This window comes from Crinia signifera, chromosome 1, assembly GCF_055691185.1.
Source record: "Crinia signifera chromosome 1, ASM5569118v1, whole genome shotgun sequence".
NCBI lineage: Eukaryota > Metazoa > Chordata > Amphibia > Anura > Myobatrachidae > Crinia > Crinia signifera.
Window position 1 is genome coordinate 73214455 of NC_139217.1, and position 20347 is coordinate 73234801.

Below are 20347 nucleotides of genomic sequence, written 5' to 3' on the forward strand. Positions count from 1 at the left end.
CCACACACTTCTCATACAAACACTACAATCCATAGGTCTTAAAGACACAGCCCTCTATTGGTTCTCATCCTACCTATCTAACCGATCCTTTAGTGTTCGTTTCTCTGATTCTACCTCCTCTTCGCTACCTCTTTCAGTTGAAGTACCTCAGGGTTCAGTTTTAGGTCCCCTGCTTTTCTCAATCTATACCTCATCTCTTGGCAAACTAATCAGCTCCTTTGGATTTCAGTACCATCTGTATGCTGATGATACTCAGCTCTACCTATCCTCCCCAGACCTGTCCCCATCTGTATTGAGCCGTGTCTCTGAATGCCTCTCTGCTGTTTCATCCTGGATGTCATCTCGCCACCTCAAACTTAATATTTCAAAAACAGAATTAATTATATTTCCGCCAATAAATAGTAGTTACCAACCTGATATCTCTATCGCTGTTGAGAAGATGACAATCACTCCTACCTCTCAAGCTCGCTGCCTAGGTGTTATCCTTGACTCAGAACTTTCTTTTGTAATCCACATTCAATCTGTCTCAAAATCATGCCACATGCACCTAAAAAACATATTTAAAATTCGCCCTTACCTTACACAAGACACTGCAAAAACTCTAATCCATGCTCTCATCATCTCACACATTGATTATTGCAATAGTCTCCTTATTGGCCTTCCCCAATACAGACTCTCACCAGTACAGTCCATTATGAATGCAGCTGCAAGGCTAATCTTCCTAGCCAGACGTTCATCGTCTGCAAAGCTACTCTGTCAGTCACTTCATTGGTTACCTGTATTCTACCGTATTCAATACAAAATTCTTTTACTTACACACAAAGCTATAAACCAAACTACACCAACATACATATCTTCTCTTATCTCAAAATATCATCCAACACGACCTCTATGCTCCTCCCAAGTTCTGCGTCTCTCACCCCCACTCATTACACGCTCCCATTCCCGACTGCAGGACTTTCTACGGGCTGCACCCACTCTGTGGAATGCCCTCCCAAGCACAAAAAGACTCTCCTCCAGTCTCCAAACCTATAAGCGTTCCCTAAAAACTCATCTCTTCAGGCAAGCTTATCAAATTCCAGAACCAGTCATAGAACTTTGCATTCTGGTGGAATCGATGCAATAAATAATACAGTATCTGTCCTCATGTATCAATGCCTATTTCCCTATAGATTGTAAGCTTGCGAGCAGGGCCCTCCTACATTTTGACTGTCTGTAAATACCCTGTTTTGTTGTATCACTGTCCCCTTTGTAAAGCGCAATGGAATATGCTGCGCTATATAAGAAACTGTTAATAAATAAATAATAAATAGTGGGTGTATGAAAAGGTTGGAGGACGCGTACCGCCGCCACTCGCGGGCTCGCTGCTCTTCGGGTTGGCGTTCATCGTGGGGTGGCGTTAACAATTGGGGGCCTTTGAGCCATCAGGGTGGGGATACAATGAAAATTGGGGTCTGGGGGCATTTAACATTGGGGCCAATGTAAAATCGGGTCTCAGGGACCATTTTACATTGAATGTAAATGTAAAAATCACGTCGATCGCATCGCATGCGATTTGGTTGCATGCGATGCGATCAACGCGATTTTTTGGGTCCCGATGGATACAATTTTTATCGCTGGCGCCGTGCTAAGAAACAAGTACCATAAAAACTACAGTACATTGAGTGACAGTTGTTGTCCATTTCAGAAACAAATTAAATGTACAGATGGGGCAGGCCTCTTCCTTGCTGGCGAATCGCCAGAACGTCAGCGCTGGCGATCCGCCAGCGGCCTGTCTCACCATCTGACTGAGACGCACGCGCGTCTCAATCTCCGTCGGCGGGGCGACGGACAGGGTTAGGGGGGTCCGGGCAGGCGGCAGGGACCCCGGGTTACCGCCGACAAGCCGGCGGTGACCCGGGGGAGCGACTGGAAGCGCCGTTGGAAGGGGACGCGCGCGCCTCTCGTGCGCGCGCGTCCCCTTTTAGCTATAGATATGGCGCTAGCGGGGGATCTGTACAAATGACATTTGCTCCTATCCAGTACCAGATTTTTATTCCATCCAACCAACCAGTTGGATGGTTGGAGGAAAGTTGGTCTGATGTGTGGCCAGCATTAGACCAGAGATCACAAAGAGGGAGAGAACCAATACATTTGTCTCTGTTTAAACAGGGTTGACGGGGAAATTAAGCAAGGGCATACTGTACAATGATGTCTGTACTCAGAGTTAGGGGACTTTATCCTTCTAATAATTATAGTATTCAGTATAAATTGGCTATGGACTGGCTTTGATCTGGGTAGACTCTGCTCTGGCAGTGGTACTGGCAACCATGATTCATGGGTGTAAATGCGTGGAATATAGAGGGAAAAAGATACAATTTGTTGGTAGCTCTGAGTCATATAGTGGCATAAGGGGGCTCTGAGGCATATAAAATGGGTTAAAGGGTCTTTGAGACATATAAAAACCTTGTAAGCACGGGGCGATTCTTCCAGGTGATTTTGACTAAATCATCAAAATCGCCTAGAAGGTTAGGCAGAATCGCCCCGTGTGTACACAACGGGCAGTAGCAATGTACGGCCCCACTGCACGGCCCCAGTGTGGCTATTACCTAGCCAAATAGACAGTGCAGGCAACAATATTTTTACTATATGCCGCCTGCACTGTGTATTTGGCCATGGCTGGGGAAGGCAGGAAGTAGTTAGCCGTTTAATTTCTGATGACTAACTACATCTTGATTACACACGGGGCTCAGTCCAAATCACCGGGATGGAGTCCTGTGTGTACACTGTTTTAGGCATATAAAAGAGCATGAGGGGGCTCTGGACTGGCACACATTAAATATATAGGTGGTTTTCGCGCTTCACACAGTGCAGCTAAGTTCCTGCAGTTTCACCACCTGTCTAAATACAATATACAAATAGACGGTGGTACTGCGCTTCAAATTGGGATACTTTGGAAAACAATATAATAATTTTGAGATAGTGTATTTAGTTCACAGCTCTATCTTCTTATGTCCAGAGCTTGTGGGTTCCCGTTCACCTCAAAAATAAAAAAAAGTCTCAGTATTTTCTGAATTTTTCAATAAGTAGCAACTAGCCGATACCATATATTAACTGTACCGTCTACAGGCCTGTTACGAAGCATATAGAACCAAACGGATCACTGGATATCACAACTCCACAGGGTGCTTTACCAATGTTGTTCCCAGTATCCTCAAATCTCTTATATATTTGGCTACATCTGTCACTCAAAGTGAGTGTGCCTGTAACGCTGGGTGGAGCCTCTGACTCACATGACTGACTCACATGACAGAGAACCAGCCCAGTGAGCTCACAGTGCCAGACATCCTCTGCCTACCCATGCTGCCCAGACACTGATACTCCACAGCCACCAGGTGAGCCCCTCCCCGGGCCCCCCCTCCTGCGATTCCCACCCCCCCCCGCGACCCCCCCCTTCCGCGATTCGCGGCACCCACGAGGGGTATTGTGCCGCAAAACGCTGTAGGGGGGGTCACAGGGGGGGGCGGGAATCGGCAACCCCCGCGCCCTCTCCCGCAATTCCCGGCACACCACCCCCCCCTGTGATTCACGGCAACCCCCCGCGCCCCTCCCGTGATTCGCGGCACCCACCATGACCCCCCCTCCCGCAATTCACGGCAACCCCCCGCGACCCCCCCTCCCGCGATTCGCTGACACCCCACCCCCCCCACAATTCACGGCAACCCCAGGATTAAATGGCACATGCAAAACACTGACATGGCTATGGTCGACAAAGAAAAAGGTTGACATGAGCTTTTGAAGATTTATTTTTCATTTTTGGAATGTTTTCACATTCAGGGGTTTATTCTAGTTCATTCTTTCTGACAAAATCCTTCTTAGATGGACAAAACCATGTGCACTGCAGGGGGGCAGATGTAATATGTGCAGATAGAATTAGATTTGGGTGAGTTATTTTGTTTCTGTGCAGAGAAAATACTGACTGCTTTATTTTACACTGCAATATAGATCTCACTTTGAAGAAAAACCCCACCCAAATCTAATTCTCTCTGCACAAGTTACATCTGCCCCACCCGCAGTGCACATGGTTTTGTCCATCTAAGAAGGATTTTGTCAGAAAGAATGAACTAGAATAACCCCCCCAGTCTCATGTGTCGACATGGACACCAATGAAGTGCCACACTTATGTTAACATTTACGTGTTGACCTTTCTGTGTTGATTTTTTCTTGTGCCAATTTTTTTTCCAGTGGCAACTTTGTGCACGTCAACCTAGACATCATCAACCAAGACGTTGTATAATATACAACACCTGTCCTGTTTTACTGTAGGTGTTTTAAGTCAGATATTTTACTGCCACTATTACTGTTTATGTAAATGCATTCTGAATGACAGTAACATCCTACCATTCTGCTACAAGAATATATAACCAACTAGGTGATTCATCGCGCCCCGTGCCCCCCCTCCCGCGATTCACGCCCCCTTCCACAATTTACCGCGCCCCTCCCGCAATTCGCAACCCCCCTCACGCGATTCACGCCCCCTCCCTTGCTTTGTGGACCCCCTCCTGCAATTCGCGGACACCTGCGCCCCCCCTCCCGCAATTCTGCCCCCCTCCCTCCCTTGAATCACGGCACCCCCCGCGCCCCTCCCGCAATTTACGGCACCCCTGTACTCCTGTGCTGCCATGCTGGTCCCTCACCCACTGGCAGAAGCTGCACAGTGTCCCCCACCCTCCTCTTTAGTCCCCCTTATGCCCACACACCCCTATCACTACCCAGCCTTCTGTTTTCCTGTGTCGTGACCTCCGCCATTATACTATTGCACACACACACACCTAAACAACACGCACACACAGCCCCCCCCTCACACCCACAAATGTCACCGTACCATCCACACTATCAATGTACATCTTACTCTGTAACTGCTTTTTAATTAAACAAAACAATACACACCCCTTCCAAATCATATGCTCTCTATTTAACACATTTCACCTATAACTCAAGTTGCAATACAGGCCATCTTTCATACAATTCTAACCATCTTTCTCATATACAAACGTTCACAAATGAAGGGGGCGCAGCCCCTTACGACGGTGTGAAGAGCGCCCGTAGGGCGCGATGAATCACCTAGTATATAGATAAAAAACTCCACATAGCATAATACTGATACAATTTATTAAGAACATACATACAAAAAGAAAACAGAAAGCCTGGTACAGGAAGTGGCCTTATGCAAAAGGCACATTTGTAAGCATATGCAGAGATGGATCTTATCCCGGGCAGCACCTCAGCCAAGTCTCCAAATTGTCCAAAATGCACAAACCACCAATAGGTTGACAGGATTTTCCACAAACCACCTAAGCGTTTCAACCTACAGTACAGTCTTCCTCAGGGTGTGTGGAAGACCTTTGCAGGTTTAAACGCGTAGGTGGCTTGTGGAGGATCCTACAAACCTATTGTCGTGATATCCAGTGATCCGTTTGTTTCTTTATGCTTCATAAAAGGCCTGCAGATGGCACAGTTTATATATGGTATCGACTAGCTTCTACTTATTGAAAAATTCAGACAATATTGCACCATGAGACTCTCTTTTTTATTTTTGAGGTGACCAAAAAGCTCTGGACATAAGAAGATAGAGCTGTGAACAATTATTATATTGTTTCCAAAGTATCCCAATTGGAAGCACAGTTTCACCATCTATTTGTATATTAAATATAAATATATAGGCATGGCTTTGTTCTGATCAGGGCATGAGTGGGTGGATAAGGGCATGAGTGGGTTCAGAGCATTATACAGTATGTGGCCTTAGAAAGGCTCAATAAATCTCTGCCTTAATAAATTAAAATACAGTACACATGCTCTCTTTCAACAATCATTTGTAGCATATTTGCTTTATGTGTACATACAACATAGAAAATAAGAGAAAATATTAAAATATTATTTTACGGTCTCCTACTAAAATATTATTTTGTTCACCTTAACAGTGGGCTGAATGAAGTAACATTTGAGATTTAGCTTGATATATTCATTGCATCTCACTCATGGTTACTTCCGGTCGGGGCCGGGGATGGTCACACGCATGCAAGCTCCCATCCACCGGATCTTCCATCACTGGCCCCCGGAGAAAGTGCGCCCTTTGGACGGAGGAAGATGGAGGGGGAGAAGGCATAGGGAGAGGACCTGGCGGCACAGGTACTGGTGGCACGATGACCTCTCCCCCGGCCGGGACGGGCGCACCGCCTAGGCCCCGGCTTGATGACCACCTGAGGAGGTTCACGGAGGAGTCGGAAGAGGACGCTGCACAGGACCTGCCCGCCAGCGCACAGCTCGGCCCCCGGCATGACACCAGTGGCTTAGGACGCAGCACAGGACCCGCCCACAGGCGCAAAGCTCGGTCCCCGGCTTGACCTCCAGAGGCAGCGGCAACCCCCATCGGCACCAGGCGGTGGCACAGACAGTGGAAGAGATCCGGCCCGCAGGCCCCAGCCGCTGTCCAACAGCATCAGCTGATTGCGGGAGCCCTCTATTCTGTGACGGTGCCCCCCACCCCCCCAGGGAGGAGGTATGAATAGATTACCGGGGGCAGCGGCATGGAACTCAGCCCAGGGAGGGCCCAACTCCAGCCCCAGGCCACACTGACTCTCCCCAGGCCTCAGTGACTCTCTCCCCCCCCCCCCACCAGCACGGTGCTGGTGAGGGGGGGGGGAGAGAGTCACTGAGGCCTGGCACCGCCCATGCTGGCTCCCCACGCTGGTTCTCCTACAGGAAGTTGGCGCCGCAAATGGCTGCCTATGATCCGTGCACTCAGCCATATTTAACCCTCATATCCCCTGTGTGTTAACTGTACTGTATCTGCTGTGACTGTGCTGTCTTTGCCCATACTGTTACCCACCTGGCTGTGGCAACACCCAGTGGCGCCGCTGATGGCTGCCTAGGCGCTGTGCAGCTTGGTGGGTATATGTTCTCTGTGTGCCATTATACTGTCCCTGCTCATATTGTCACCTAATGAAGGGTACACACCACGACGACCCGCTCCCGATGCACATCGTGAGCGGGTCGTCAGTGTCTCATAGGACCCGCTCACGGTGACGCGGGGGGCACGACCCGCTCACGATGTGCACCGTGAGCGGGTCCGATCCGATGGCGACCCGCACCCGGCTGTATAGTCGTCATTCAGATCCTACCTGCAGCAGGTAGGATCTCAATAACGACCGACCCGCGGGACCGCGCATCGGATCGGTATCGGTCCACACCAGGACAGAAAAGGGCGCAATCACCACACAATCTACATCCAATTGGTCGGAATTGGACCTAGATTGAGGGGATCGGGCCCTAGTCGTCCTGGTGTGTACCCAGCATAACTGGCTGCTGATGCGACCAGTGGAGCCATGGATGGCTGCCTAGGCACTGTGCAGCTCGGCGGGTATGTGTTCCCTGTGTGATAACTGTACTGTCACTGCTTATATTGTTACCTACCTGGCTGCTGCAGCGACCAGTGGCGCCGCTGATGGCTGCCTAGGCGCTGTGCAGCTTGGCGGGCATGTATCCCCCCCCGCATGTAATGTCTCAATGCAATGTATGTAATGTCTCCCCCCCCATTCATCCCTGCTTGATGCTGCACTGTAAATTCACAAAACATTCCGGGAGGATAGGCAACCCTGGTATAGTTACATACTTTTACCAAATGCATATCCAAGGGAGGAAGGTCCAGGAAGGGAGTGGTGTGGCTTAACCCAAACATTGTATTGTGCTTTAGCTTGTTATACCATATTTCTAAATGTAAATGTACCCTTGTTAACAGGGACATTTTGTTTATCTTTATTTATATTCATGTCAACGGGCTATTATTTCTTTATTATGCATACATATACGATACCTGTACATGAACAGTTGTAAAGCTCTTTTTACTAAGCGGTGCTATATAAACTTATACATTCTTAAGGTAAAAAAAAATAGTAATGCATACCTCTTGTGCAAGGATTGATGTATGCAGGACTGGTAAGATGTATGATGTATAAATGATTGAGTCTAGAGCCTTGTGTAAGTCTAGATCCCTGGGTAAGGAGTCCTAAAAGAAAGCAAACAACATTTTATTTGATAGTGTTATATGTTATTAGTCATAAAGTCTACTCTAATGTGATTAGGCGATATGCTCCATGAATGACATTATTCACAATTTCCCTTGAACTCCCCTAAACTCCAGGACAAACAACATATTTTGTGAAAACTGTAAAGCCAGGTACTGTACACCATACAAAATGAACCCAGGCAGTCTATGCAGAACGGGTCACCAAGATGAGCATGAGAACCAGCCACAGCTAACATGTGAACTGTAATAAAAGTACATGAATCGGACAAATTATGAGTAATACAGAGTCCAGGGCGCAGTCTGCAAGATTCAGATGCACGGGTAGTAATCCAATCATTGCCGCGATAGGCTCTAGCTACCCACGTGATTCAGTGCGCGTCAGGACCAAATGAAAGCGTGGTCTGCGCCCTGACGTCACAGCAGACGCCGCTAGCACCTGCCAGAGGATGGGCGGAAGTGCTGGGCGAGCGAGGCCGGCGAATCAGCCGGATGATTGGCTGAGAATAGCAGCTGACTGTAAACGGAACCAGCGATAGGCTGGATACATGAATATAGCCCAGGACATGGGTATCAATCGTTTGGCTTGTTTGAGAAAGCTTAGATGCGAAACACGTGTCACAACCCCGTGTTTGGCAGATATTAGGAGATATTGATGTTAGCCTATGTGATTTAATGTGTTTGATCCACCACATGTGCTAGGTAGGGTCACTGTAATTGTAGCGGTATCACTCCCCACCTTACAGGTGTGGGGAAATTACTGTCCAACATTGAACAAGTTACTTAGAAAAATATTGTGGCCACTCCATATGGTATTCATGGAAGGCTTATTAACCCTACACGAGGGTGAACATATATGCCAGTAATTAGTAATATACCATTTCCATCCAGCAGAGGTCCCCATAAGCCAGACCAACTAAGGTCTTAGATCAGTCCATTCCATCTGCAGATAACTTCACACTCGACACAGTGGCAATTTTGTGGCAAAGTGTGTCATTATTATATGCATATAATACTGCAGGACTGTATCCATCCTAAGTAACATTGTTTACCAGCAGAGAAGCTGGTTTAATAAAGAAAGTTAGATTGAACTGGACAGTAGCCGCTACACACGGAATTCTGCACAAACCCTCAATTACATTGTGTATGAATAATGGGTGAAAGCACCGTGTAAATCAAACCCACAGGAGTAAAATTGATAAAGCAACTATTATTTGAATAAGTATTAACCCATTGAGGTCACACTTAAGTTGTCAAACTCCATAAATAGCACAGTGGTGTGATCTATAAACACAGTGCCATATACAATAAAGGGAATTACCCCTGCATTTTTTGAGCTACATCTTCCTATAATAAAATCTGCCAACACGTTTTAAATTCTTTCAACACCATCTTTATTTTCCAGCACATTTTATGTCATTGTTTGTCTTTCAATTTTAATTCTCTTGATTTCGCATACCAATGGGCATCTCCTTATCAGAAATATAATAATAAAGATAACTGGAGCTCCCATTTTTTAATAAGAAAATTGTGCATAAAAGCACCCTATTCAAGATTCTCAAAACAGGAGTGCATCCGCTTACAACTGTCTTTTCCCTTCTTCTTTTGAACATTTACTCCCAGTTGATCAGGATAGCACCCCCGCTTCAAGTATACATCGAAATAGCGGCACAAGGCCCAAATAACCAGGGGCACAATTTATTAGTAGTGTGCAGACTCCAAAAACCCTTGTCTACTGTACACATTACACAATGTGTGGGGGACCAGGAGTAGAGCCGGCATTGGCAAGTGCCTTCACACTTGCCAATGCCGGAGGGAGGGAGTGCCAGATGCGGGAGCAGCGGGGGAGCATGGGCCATGCTGCATTCTACAGTATGGCCCTCGTTAACTATGCGGCCCCTCGTCTGTACATTCAGGATGACGGAGGGCATAGTTAAATAACCATTGGAGCATAAATTCAGAACGATATTCAGCATACACACTAAGCAATATTTAAAAAATATCACTCAGAAGGGGGAAATGAGCGATATTGTTTAAAATATGTGAACGCAGATCTTAAGATTTCACAAAAGATATCTTGAGAAAAAAGTCTTAAAAGACTTTATGCACTGGCCATGACAATTTGGGGGAAATTTACCAATATGAAAAACCTAGTTTTTCGTATTGGTATTTTCCCTACGACTGCATACAACTGTTTAAGTCGTATGCAAAGTCGTGTTCCGGAGGATCAGTTACAAAGCAGTCATATACGACTGCTTTGTAACCCTCCGATGGTGTAATGATTCGTATTAGCGGCCGTATATACGGCTGCTAATACGAATTATTTCTAGCAGCCTGCACGGATCAGTCAGATCCGTGCAGGCTGCATGGTGTAAAAAAAATAGGAAAAAAAATAAATAAAAAAAAAAAATGGCGTGGGGTCCCCCCCACAGCCGAAACCAGCACCAGGCTGACGGAGCCTGGAGCCGGTAATTAAAAATCAGGGAACCCGACAAATAGGGTTTCCCCGATTTTTAACAACCAGCCCCAGGCTCCTGCTCTGGGGCTGGTTCCCAAAATACGGGGGACAAAATGACTAGGGGTCCCCCGTATTTTAAGAACCAGCCCCAGGCAAAACCAGCCAGCAGGGTAATGCCACAGCCGGGGGGAGACTTTTTATACAAGTCCCCCCGGCCAAAGCATTCATCCCTACCGACCAGTCAGCCTGGCCAGGGGCCCTGGGGGAGTGGGGACCCCCCCAATAAAGGGGTCCCCCCCTCCAGGACTTACCTGACCAGGCTGAAGCCTGGTGCTGTCCTCGATGCCCCTGGGCGGTGGGCATCGAGCTGATGGTTTTGTGTAAAAAATAGAATAAAAATCATTGTTTTTTACTGTGGCACTACAAGTGCCAGCAAGCCTCCCCAGCAAGCTGGGACTTGGATAACCACAAGTCCCAGCCTGCTGGGCATTAAAGGGCCCGCTGGGTCTTGTAGTGCCACCGTAAAAAAAATAGTTAAATAAAACACACTGACACCCGTTTTAAATAAAAGTTTAATACACACATTACATACATACTGATACTTACCTTTCTTGATCCCGTAGGTAGCCCTGGTCCTGATGTCCTGTGTCGTCCTCCAGGTCCATGTCGGCTGTCTGCGTCGTCCTCCAGGTCCATGTCGACGGTCCGTGTCGTCCTCCAGGTCCATGGCGGTGTCCGGGTCCGAAGAAATCCATGTTGGAGCTGTGGAAGGAAATCCTACTCACCTGTTCCTGCGCTGAAGAAGTCTTCTCTTGATCCGACGTAGTCCAGGTAATCTTCATGCTGTCGCCGGTCCCCGCTGTCTCCGCTGTCCGTGCATCGCGCTGAGGAGAGATGCTGAAGTTTCATATTCGGCGCCTCTCCTCAGACTGAATTCTATTGGCCGCCTAGCAGGCCAATCAGGAGCCGACTTTCTCGGCTCCTGATTGGCCTGCTAGGCGGCCAATAGAATTCAGTCTGAGGAGAGGCGCCGAATATGAAACATCTCAGCATCTCTCCTCAGCGCGATGCAGAGACAGCGGAGACAGCGGGGACCGGCGACAGCATGAAGATTACCTGGACTACGTCGGATCAAGAGAAGACTTCTTCAGCGCAGGAACAGGTGAGTAGGATTTCCTTCCACAGCTCCAACATGGATTTCTTCGGACCCGGACACCGCCATGGACCTGGAGGACGACACGGACCGTCGACATGGACCTGGAGGACGACGCAGACAGCCGACATGGACCTGGAGGACGACACAGGACATCAGGACCAGGGCTACCTACGGGATCAAGAAAGGTAAGTATCAGTATGTATGTAATGTGTGTATTAAACTTTTATTTAAAACGGGTGTCAGTGTGTTTTATTTAACTATTTTTTTTACGGTGGCACTACAAGACCCAGCGGGCCCTTTAATGCCCAGCAGGCTGGGACTTGTGGTTATCCAAGTCCCAGCTTGCTGGGGAGGCTTGCTGGCACTTGTAGTGCCACAGTAAAAAACAATGGTTTTTATTCTATTTTTTACACAAAACCATCAGCTCGATGCCCACCGCCCAGGGGCATCGAGGACAGCACCAGGCTTCAGCCTGGTCAGGTAAGTCCTGGAGGGGGGGGACCCCTTTATTGGGGGGGTCCCCACTCCCCCAGGGCCCCTGGCCAGGCTGACTGGTCGGTAGGGATGAATGCTTTGGCCGGGGGGACTTGTATAAAAAGTCTCCCCCCGGCTGTGGCATTACCCTGCTGGCTGGTTTTGCCTGGGGCTGGTTCTTAAAATACGGGGGACCCCTAGTCATTTTGTCCCCCGTATTTTGGGAACCAGCCCCAGAGCAGGAGCCTGGGGCTGGTTGTTAAAAATCGGGGAAACCCTATTTGTCGGGTTCCCTGATTTTTAATTACCGGCTCCAGGCTCCGTCAGCCTGGTGCTGGTTATGGCTGTGGGGGGGACCCCACGCCGTTTTTTTTTTTATTTATTTAATTTTTCTATTTTTTTACACCGAAGCCTGCACGGATCTGACTGATCCGTGCAGGCAAAAACGCAAATACGACATGAAAATGGTGTTCTATTTTCCTGTCGTATTTGCGTGGGTGTTTTACACCACTAAGCAGCCGTATTATCCATACGGCTGCTTAGTAAATCAGAAACCACCATTCTTTTGAATGGTGATTTCTGTCGTATTCTATCGATGGTGTAGACATTCGTATTTGTAACTACAAATACGAATGTTCCATCTTTAGGACTACGAATTGTTGTATTTTTGGGATTGTAAATCCCGAAAATACAAATTCGTAAAAAAAAGGTGTATTTCTCCCTACGAATACACCTTTTTTCTACGAATCCATTTTGGTAAATGTCCCCCTTTATTGCAAGAATGTGAGTTACAGGATTATTATTATTATTGGGACGTGGCCATAGCAGCACGGGAGTAAGGAGTGTGGTGAGGGAGCTCCCTGGTTGCTATGCTGTATACACCTCCGGTCGCATGAGAGCTTACTAGAAAGCAACTGGACGCCGCATACTGTGGGCCATCCATTTTGCCCATCTATACTGCCTGTCAGCTGCTGAGCGGGAGCCGGGAGACGTGGTGCCTTGCTGATCCCTGGCCCCCGTCGGGCAGGTGAGTGCAGGTGTGGGAGCGCCGGACTGCCACCGCTACCCCCAGGAAGGAGAGAGTCGACGGGATACAGTCATTTGGTCTACAGTATGTTGGTCAACAAGCATTGGGTCGACATGTGGATATGTCGATATGGTTCTAGGTCAACATGGTTTAGGTCAACAGGTCATTAGGTCGACACAAGCATTAGGTCGACAGTGTCTAGGTCGACAGTCAAAAGGTCAACATGGGGATTTTCACTGTTTTTTGTGCCAACATGTGCCGACAGGTGGTATTTCATGCCCTACCATCCACTGGGGCGTGGTTGTAGATTTTGTAAAGCGTGGCGAACGCAGCGAGCTACCGAGCCCGAAGCGTGGTGAGCACAGCGAAGCAGGGACACGGATTACTTGATTTTGCATGCAATTTGAATATGATCCGCTGGGAAATGCCGCCGTGAAACTACACAAGTACCTAAAATAGTGTGCCGAGGGGATGCAGTGCACTTTAGACTGTGTTGACATTCGGGTAAAAAAAAAACAGTGAAAACCCCCATGTTGACCTTTTGACGGTCGACCTAATGACCTGTCGACCTAGACCCATGTCGACCTTGAACCATGTTGACCTTGAACCATGTCGACCTAATGCTTGTCGACCAACATGCTGTAGACCAAATGACCCAACCCAAAAAGACAGCGGGGACAGCTGGTGATTGAGGGGTCCCGGCGTTAGATAAGCCTTGGTGGTGGGAGCTGCGGCCACAGAGATATCGCTCCTGAGCCCCAGGAGTTGCCGGGGACATCTATCCAGAAACTGTCGGGGCAGACTTCAAGACAGCAGTCTGTGGGGGTAAACCGCTGGAAACATATACCTCCAATATTAAGACTCAAATCTACAGTGCCAACATAGTTGCCTGTATATGTGGGGGTGTGGTATACATAACTCTCCCCTTCTTGGGAACAGGGTCTACACACATTGAAACCCAGCAATAACAACCCTGTACACTCTGCTGTGAAAAAAAAAGAAATTTGAGTGTTGGGGAAACATTAAAGTCACAATAATGATAACCTTGGTTTAACAACATCACTCAACAATCAGTGAAAACCAGATGCAGCAAAACATCCGCACTGAGGCGGGCGCCCAGTATCCCATATGGACTACGAGTAAAGGATTTACCGGTAGGTAATTAAAATCCTATTTTCTCTATCATCCACATGGATACTGGGATGGTCTTAATACGATGGGGATGTCCCAAAGTTTTCATAACGGGTGGGAACGTGCGGAGACTGCTGCAGTACCGACCGTCCAAACTAAGGGTGAGATTTAATAGGATGAGAAATTCAGAAAGTGAGAGATTTGGTAAGAAATCATTTACACTGCAAAATCAAAACTGGTTTGCTGTGTAAATGATTGCCGCTTTAAAAAAACCTGGAGATTTCTTACCAAATCTCTCACTTTCTGAATCTCTCATCCTATTAAATCTCACCCATAGTATCCTCTTTGGCCAGGGCTTTAAATTTGTAAAATTTTACAAATGTATGCTGACCAGACCAAGTAGCGGCCTTGCATAGCTGCAAAGCGAAACATCCTGAGCAGCTGCCCAGGATGTGCTCACCGCTCTAGCTGAATGAGCCTTCAACGCAGACGGTTTAGGCAATTTTGCAGCCCCATAGGCCTGCTTTATTGTAGCACAGATCCAGCAGGCAATAGATTGTTTTGAAGCCAGGTGACTTTTTTTCTGTGCATCCTACAGCACAAAAAGGCAATCCATTTTACGGACCTGAGCTGTCCTCCGGACATATACTTGAAGAGATCTAACCATGTCCAGAGATTTCAGGATCTCTGGATGAGCCTCACTGGTAGGAACCACAATAGGTTGGTTTAGGTGAAATGAAGAAACCACATTTGGTAGAAAGTGCAGAAAAGTTCTCAACCCCGCTCTATCCTCATGAAAAATTATGTATGGCCTCTTGCATGATAGAGCCCCCAGCTCTGACATGCGTCTTGCCAAGAGCCAATAGCACCACCGTCTTCCAGGTGAGATACTTATATTCTGCTGCTTCCAAGGGCTCAAACCAGGATGATTTTAGGAAAGTCAAGACTAAACCTAAACTCCATGATGCCGTGGGCAGCACAAAAGGAGACTGTATACTTAGAACCCTTTGGAGGAATGTCTGGACTTTTTTCTGAGAAAATATAGACAGAGCTGAGATCTGGACTTTTAACGATCCTAGACGGAAGCCCAAGTTTGAACCTGCCTGCAAAAATTGTAGTAAGTGGTTTGTCTGTTGTTAGGAGAATCAAATCCTGGATTCCAAACTGCCCGCCCACCAACAGGTTTGGAGCTTGAAGCCACCACTGTAGTGACAGTCTGCCTTGAGACGACAGGTGTGCATCTGGAGGTGAGACCCTGACTATTTGCTCAGGATGTCTAATTGGAAGATCCTGGAGTGGAACCTCCTGAATTGTATTGCTTCGATGGTGGCCACGATCTTGCCCATTAGCCTGATGCATTGATGTACTGTTAACTGTACTGTGGCCAGTACTTCCACGACCAAGAGCTGGATCGTGACCATCTTGTCCTCCGGGAGGAATACCTTCTGTTCCACCGTGTCCAGAATCATCCCCAAAAACCAGAGATGTCATGTCGGTGTCAAGGAGGATTTTGGTAGGTTCAACTGTGGCTGGCTAGGACTTGTCTGGTAATGTCTATTGCATACAGCAATGTCTCCTCTGACCTTGCCTTTATTAGCAGGTCATCCAAGTATGGGATGATGTTTATCCCCTTTGATTAGAACATCATCTCTGCCATCACCTTTGTAAAGATGCGTGGAGCTGTCGACAGGCCAAATGGTAGTGCCTGGAACTGAAAGTGCTTGTCCTTTAGGGCAAATCTCAGGAATGCCTGATGCGGGGGTCAAATTGGAATGTGAAGGTAAGTATCCTTCACATCTCATCTCATAATGGGATGGCCACCTTTTATCATCTGGCATGGGAATGCCAGGTGGCACAGTAGTTCTGGAATAAGGTCAAACTAATGTTAGTCAGCAGAGGGATAAAGGAAGCCACTCTTATATTGAAATGTTGCCTCCTAAATATAACTGGGGACAGAGGGATAAATAGGGCCAAAAATAAGGAATTTGGTACTCACCGATAATTCCCTTTCTCCAAGGCAGCAGGGGACACTGCAGAGTCATGACGTATGGGATAGTGTTGGTGCTGTGGAGTCGGCACTTTAAGATGCTTTTGAAGTGGCTGGCTCCTCCCCCCTCTATCCCCACCAAGCCCCAGTCTTAGTGAAACTGTGACCGAGAGAGGAAGAGAAACAAAGGCAAGAAGAACTAGAAGGAGGAGGATACAAAACATGACATATACAACATAGATCATGTAATATTTAATCAGATGAACGATCTGAGTTAGTAAGTAAGGTATAGATAACAGAATCACCCAACATAACTACAACATGTATGATACACACATGGTAAACTGAGTCTTCCTGAGGAAAGACCAACTTGTAGGAACACGGTAGTAACCTATATAATCTGGCAGGAAAACAGCGCTGGGAGGGCGTGCAGTGTCCCCTGCTGCCTTGGAGAAAGGGAATTCCTTATTTCTCCCTCGGCCAGCAGGGGACACTGCAGAGTCATGACGTATGGGAAGAATACCAAAGCACTACTCCCGGGTGGGAGAGCGTTGAGATTCCCCCAGAACAGCCCTGCCAAAGGATGCTTCAGCCTTGGCAAAGGCGTAGAATTTATAGAACCGGGCAAAGGTGTTCGCACTTGCCCAGGTCGCAGCTCTGCACACCTGAGAGAGGGAAACCCCTCTTGCCAGGGCCCATGATGTGCTAACCGACCTTGTCGAATGAGCCGTAATGGCTGAAGGGACATTCCTGTTTGCATGTCTGTAGGCCTCTTTAATGGTGAGGCACATCCAACGAGCCAACGTTATTTTGGACGCAGGCCATCCCCTGCGTTCATGACAATAGAGAACGAAAAGACTGTCAGTCTTCCGCAATGCTGACGTTTTTTCCAAGTATATTCGCAATGCCCTTACAGCATCTAGGGAAGCAGAGTCTTCGGTGAAAGCTGGAATGATAATCGGCTGGTTAAGATGAAAAGAAGAAACCACCTTAGGGAGAAAAGAACTATTAGTCCTTAATTCCGCCCTGTCAGTGTAGAACTGTAAGAAAGGGGGGCGACATGATAAGGCCCCAAGTTCCGAAACACGACGCGCTGAAGCTAATGCAACTAGCATAACAGTCTTCCAGGTGACATATTTTAGATGTACCGAGTCTAACGGTTCAAAAAGGTCTGATTGCAAGTATCGCAAAACCACTGATAAGTCCCAGGGTTCAGTGGGCGATCTGAAGGGAGGTTGAAGCCTCAACACCCCCTTTAAAAACGTTTGTATCTCTGGAATGACCGCTACCCTGCGGTGAAAGAAGACAGATAGCGGCGCCAGTTGCACCTTCAGAGAGGCTAAACGAAGACCTTTGTCCAGTCCTTCCTGGAGGAATTCTAGTAACCTAGGTAGGCTAAACACCGCCTTAGGGTAGCCGAGCCTTTCGCACCAGGAAATGTAGGACTTCCAAATCATGTGGTAATGGGCCGAAGTCACACTCTTCCTAGCATGGAGCATTGTTGGAATAACCCTGGATGGGATACCTCTGCGTTTCAGCAATTCGGCCTCAACAACCATGCCGTTAAATGCAGAAGCCGTAAGTTTTGGAAGGTGAATGGTCCTTGGAGAAGCAAGTCTTCTCTTTGAGGTAGGAGCCACGGGTTGTCTATTGACATTAGTTTTAGATCCGAGTACCATGCCCTCCTCGGCCAGTTCGGGGCAATTCAGATGGCTGTTGTTGTTTCTCTTTTCAGTTTCTTCAGAACTCTTGGAAGCAACGGGAAAGGTGGAAATATGTATACCAGTTGGTAGTGCCATGGTATTGATAGGGCGTCGACTGCCACCGCTCCTGGATCCAGGGACCTGGCACAGTAGAGAGGAACCTGATGATTCAATCTGGAGGCCATCAGGTCTATGTCGGGGGTCCCCCACCGAAGAGTCAGTTGATGGAAGACCTCCGGGTGAAGAGACCACTCCCCTGGAAGGAACGTTTGGCGGCTTAGATAGTCCGCCTGCCAATTTTCCACTCCGGGAATAAATATTGCTGAAAAGGCCTTGGAGTGGGCTTCTGCCCATTCTAATATGGGATGAACCTCTCGCATGGCTGCCCTGCTCCTGGTGCCCCCTTGTCGATTTATATATGCGACCGCGGTCACGTTGTCTGATTGTATCCTGATCTGTAGACCTCGGAGCAGATTGTTAGCCTGTAGTAAAGTTAGTCTGATGGCTCTTAGTTCCAAGATATTGATTGGAAGCTTTGCCTCCTGCAGCGACCAGCGTCCTTGGAACCGGTGGCCTAGGGCGACTGCTCCCCAGCCCTTGAGACTGGCGTCTGTTGTGACGACTGTCCATGTGCAAGGGCTGAAACTGCGTCCTTGAAGCAGGTTTGGGGTGTGAAGCCACCAAAGCAGGGATGAGCGAGCCTTCTGAAACAAGGTGATACGCTTGTGAATTTGAAGGTGTGAGCCCAACCATTGTGATAGTAGATTCTCTTGGAAAGTCCGAGAATGGAAGCGACCGTATGGGACCGCCTCGAACGCAGCTACCATCAGACCCAAGAGTTGAGTGCACAGATGTGCTGAGAGTCTTCGCTGATGCAGAACCTGTCTGACCTTTGCTTGTAGAGCTATGATCTTGTCCTGTGGTAGGAAAATCCTTTCCTCTACTGTGTCCAATATGAGGCCCAGAAATTGTAGGCGTTGTGATGGGTTGAGTTGGGATTTTTTGAAGTTCACAATCCACCCATTTTTTACTAAAAACCTGCAAGTTGTCATGGCATCTGCCATAAGCTTTTCCCGAGTTGGAGCTTTGAGGAGGAGGTCGTCTAAGTAGGGGATAATAGTTATCCCCTGCAGACGAAGGGCCTTGGTCATGCATGCCATTATTTTTGTAAAAACCCGAGGAGCGGAAGAAAGTCCGAAGGGTAGTCCCCTGAACTGGAAATGACGATCCTGCAGTGCGAATCTCAAGAATCGCTGATGAGGTTCCCAGATTGGGACGTGCAGGTACGCGTCCTTTATATATAGAGACAGGAGAAATTCTCCTTTCTCCAGGGATGCAATAACTGACCAAATCGATTCCATCTTGAATCTGTGGTAAAGAACAAATTTGTTCAGGGGCTTCAGATTTAGAATGGGTCGGGCAGATACGTCTGGCTTTGGGACCACGAAAATGCTTGAATAGTATCCCGTGCACTGCTGATGGGCTGGCACTGGGATAATTACTCCCGACTCGAGCAGAGTTTGTATGGCTCCGAATAGGCTCAAGCCTGCCTCTACTGATGGAGGGCGACCTATTGGGAAGAACCTGTTTGGAGGCTGTGTGGCAAATTCCAGTTTGTACCCCTGGGAGACAATCTGGAGAACCCACGCGTCGGTGCAATGAGACCTCCATTCCTCCGCAAACAGTAACAATCTGGCGCCCACCTTGGGATCCCCCAAGTGAGCCGGTAGGCCGTCATGCCACTGGCTTGTCTGTGGCCTTTGGGTTGAGAGAGAGATTGGCAGTGGTCTGGGGGGCTCTGGCCCCTCTGCCTCGGCGGCCTCTGAAGGAAGAAAAACCTCCTCTGGCTCGCCCCCTGAAGCCCGCATTACTCCGAAAGGAGCGAAAGGAAGGACTTACAAATTGCCTCTTCGGTGCAGGAGCCGAAGAGGGCAAAAAGGTCGACTTCCCCCCAGTGGCCTGGGAAATGAGCTTGTCCAATTCTGGCCCGAAAAGCATATCTCCTGAGAAGGGGAGGGCTTCCACCACTTTTTTAATTTCTGGCTCAGCTTGCCAAGAGCGTAGCCACACAGTGCGTCTAGCCAGGACGGCAGAAGCTGAAACTTTTGCTGCTAATATGGAAACATCAGAAGCTGCTTCCCCAACATAAGTAGAAGCGTCCCTGATACCTTCTGCCAAGGGTAGCAATTCCTCCTTGGGAGTATCCTGTTTCAGGCCCCTGATCAAATCAGCGGCCCATGTCTCCATTGCCCTGGCCACCCATGAGGAGGCGAGAGCTGGACGTAAAATGACACCTGCGGTAGTATAAATATTTTTGAGAGCACTGTCAAGACGTTTATCTGGTGCTTC

At 48.0% G+C, this 20347-nt stretch overlaps 1 protein-coding gene across 2 annotated transcripts in view; it reads right to left on the bottom strand.

The window, feature by feature from the left end:
• Positions 1-20347, bottom strand: part of LOC146042532 (uncharacterized) — a 386937-nt gene that overhangs the window by 216498 nt on the left and 150092 nt on the right. For both annotated transcript variants that reach the window (XM_083162688.1, XM_083162613.1), the window contains exon 13: positions 7943-8044. In XM_083162688.1, the coding sequence (XP_083018814.1) occupies positions 7943-8044 (102 nt within the window). The remainder of the gene's footprint in view (positions 1-7942; positions 8045-20347) is intronic.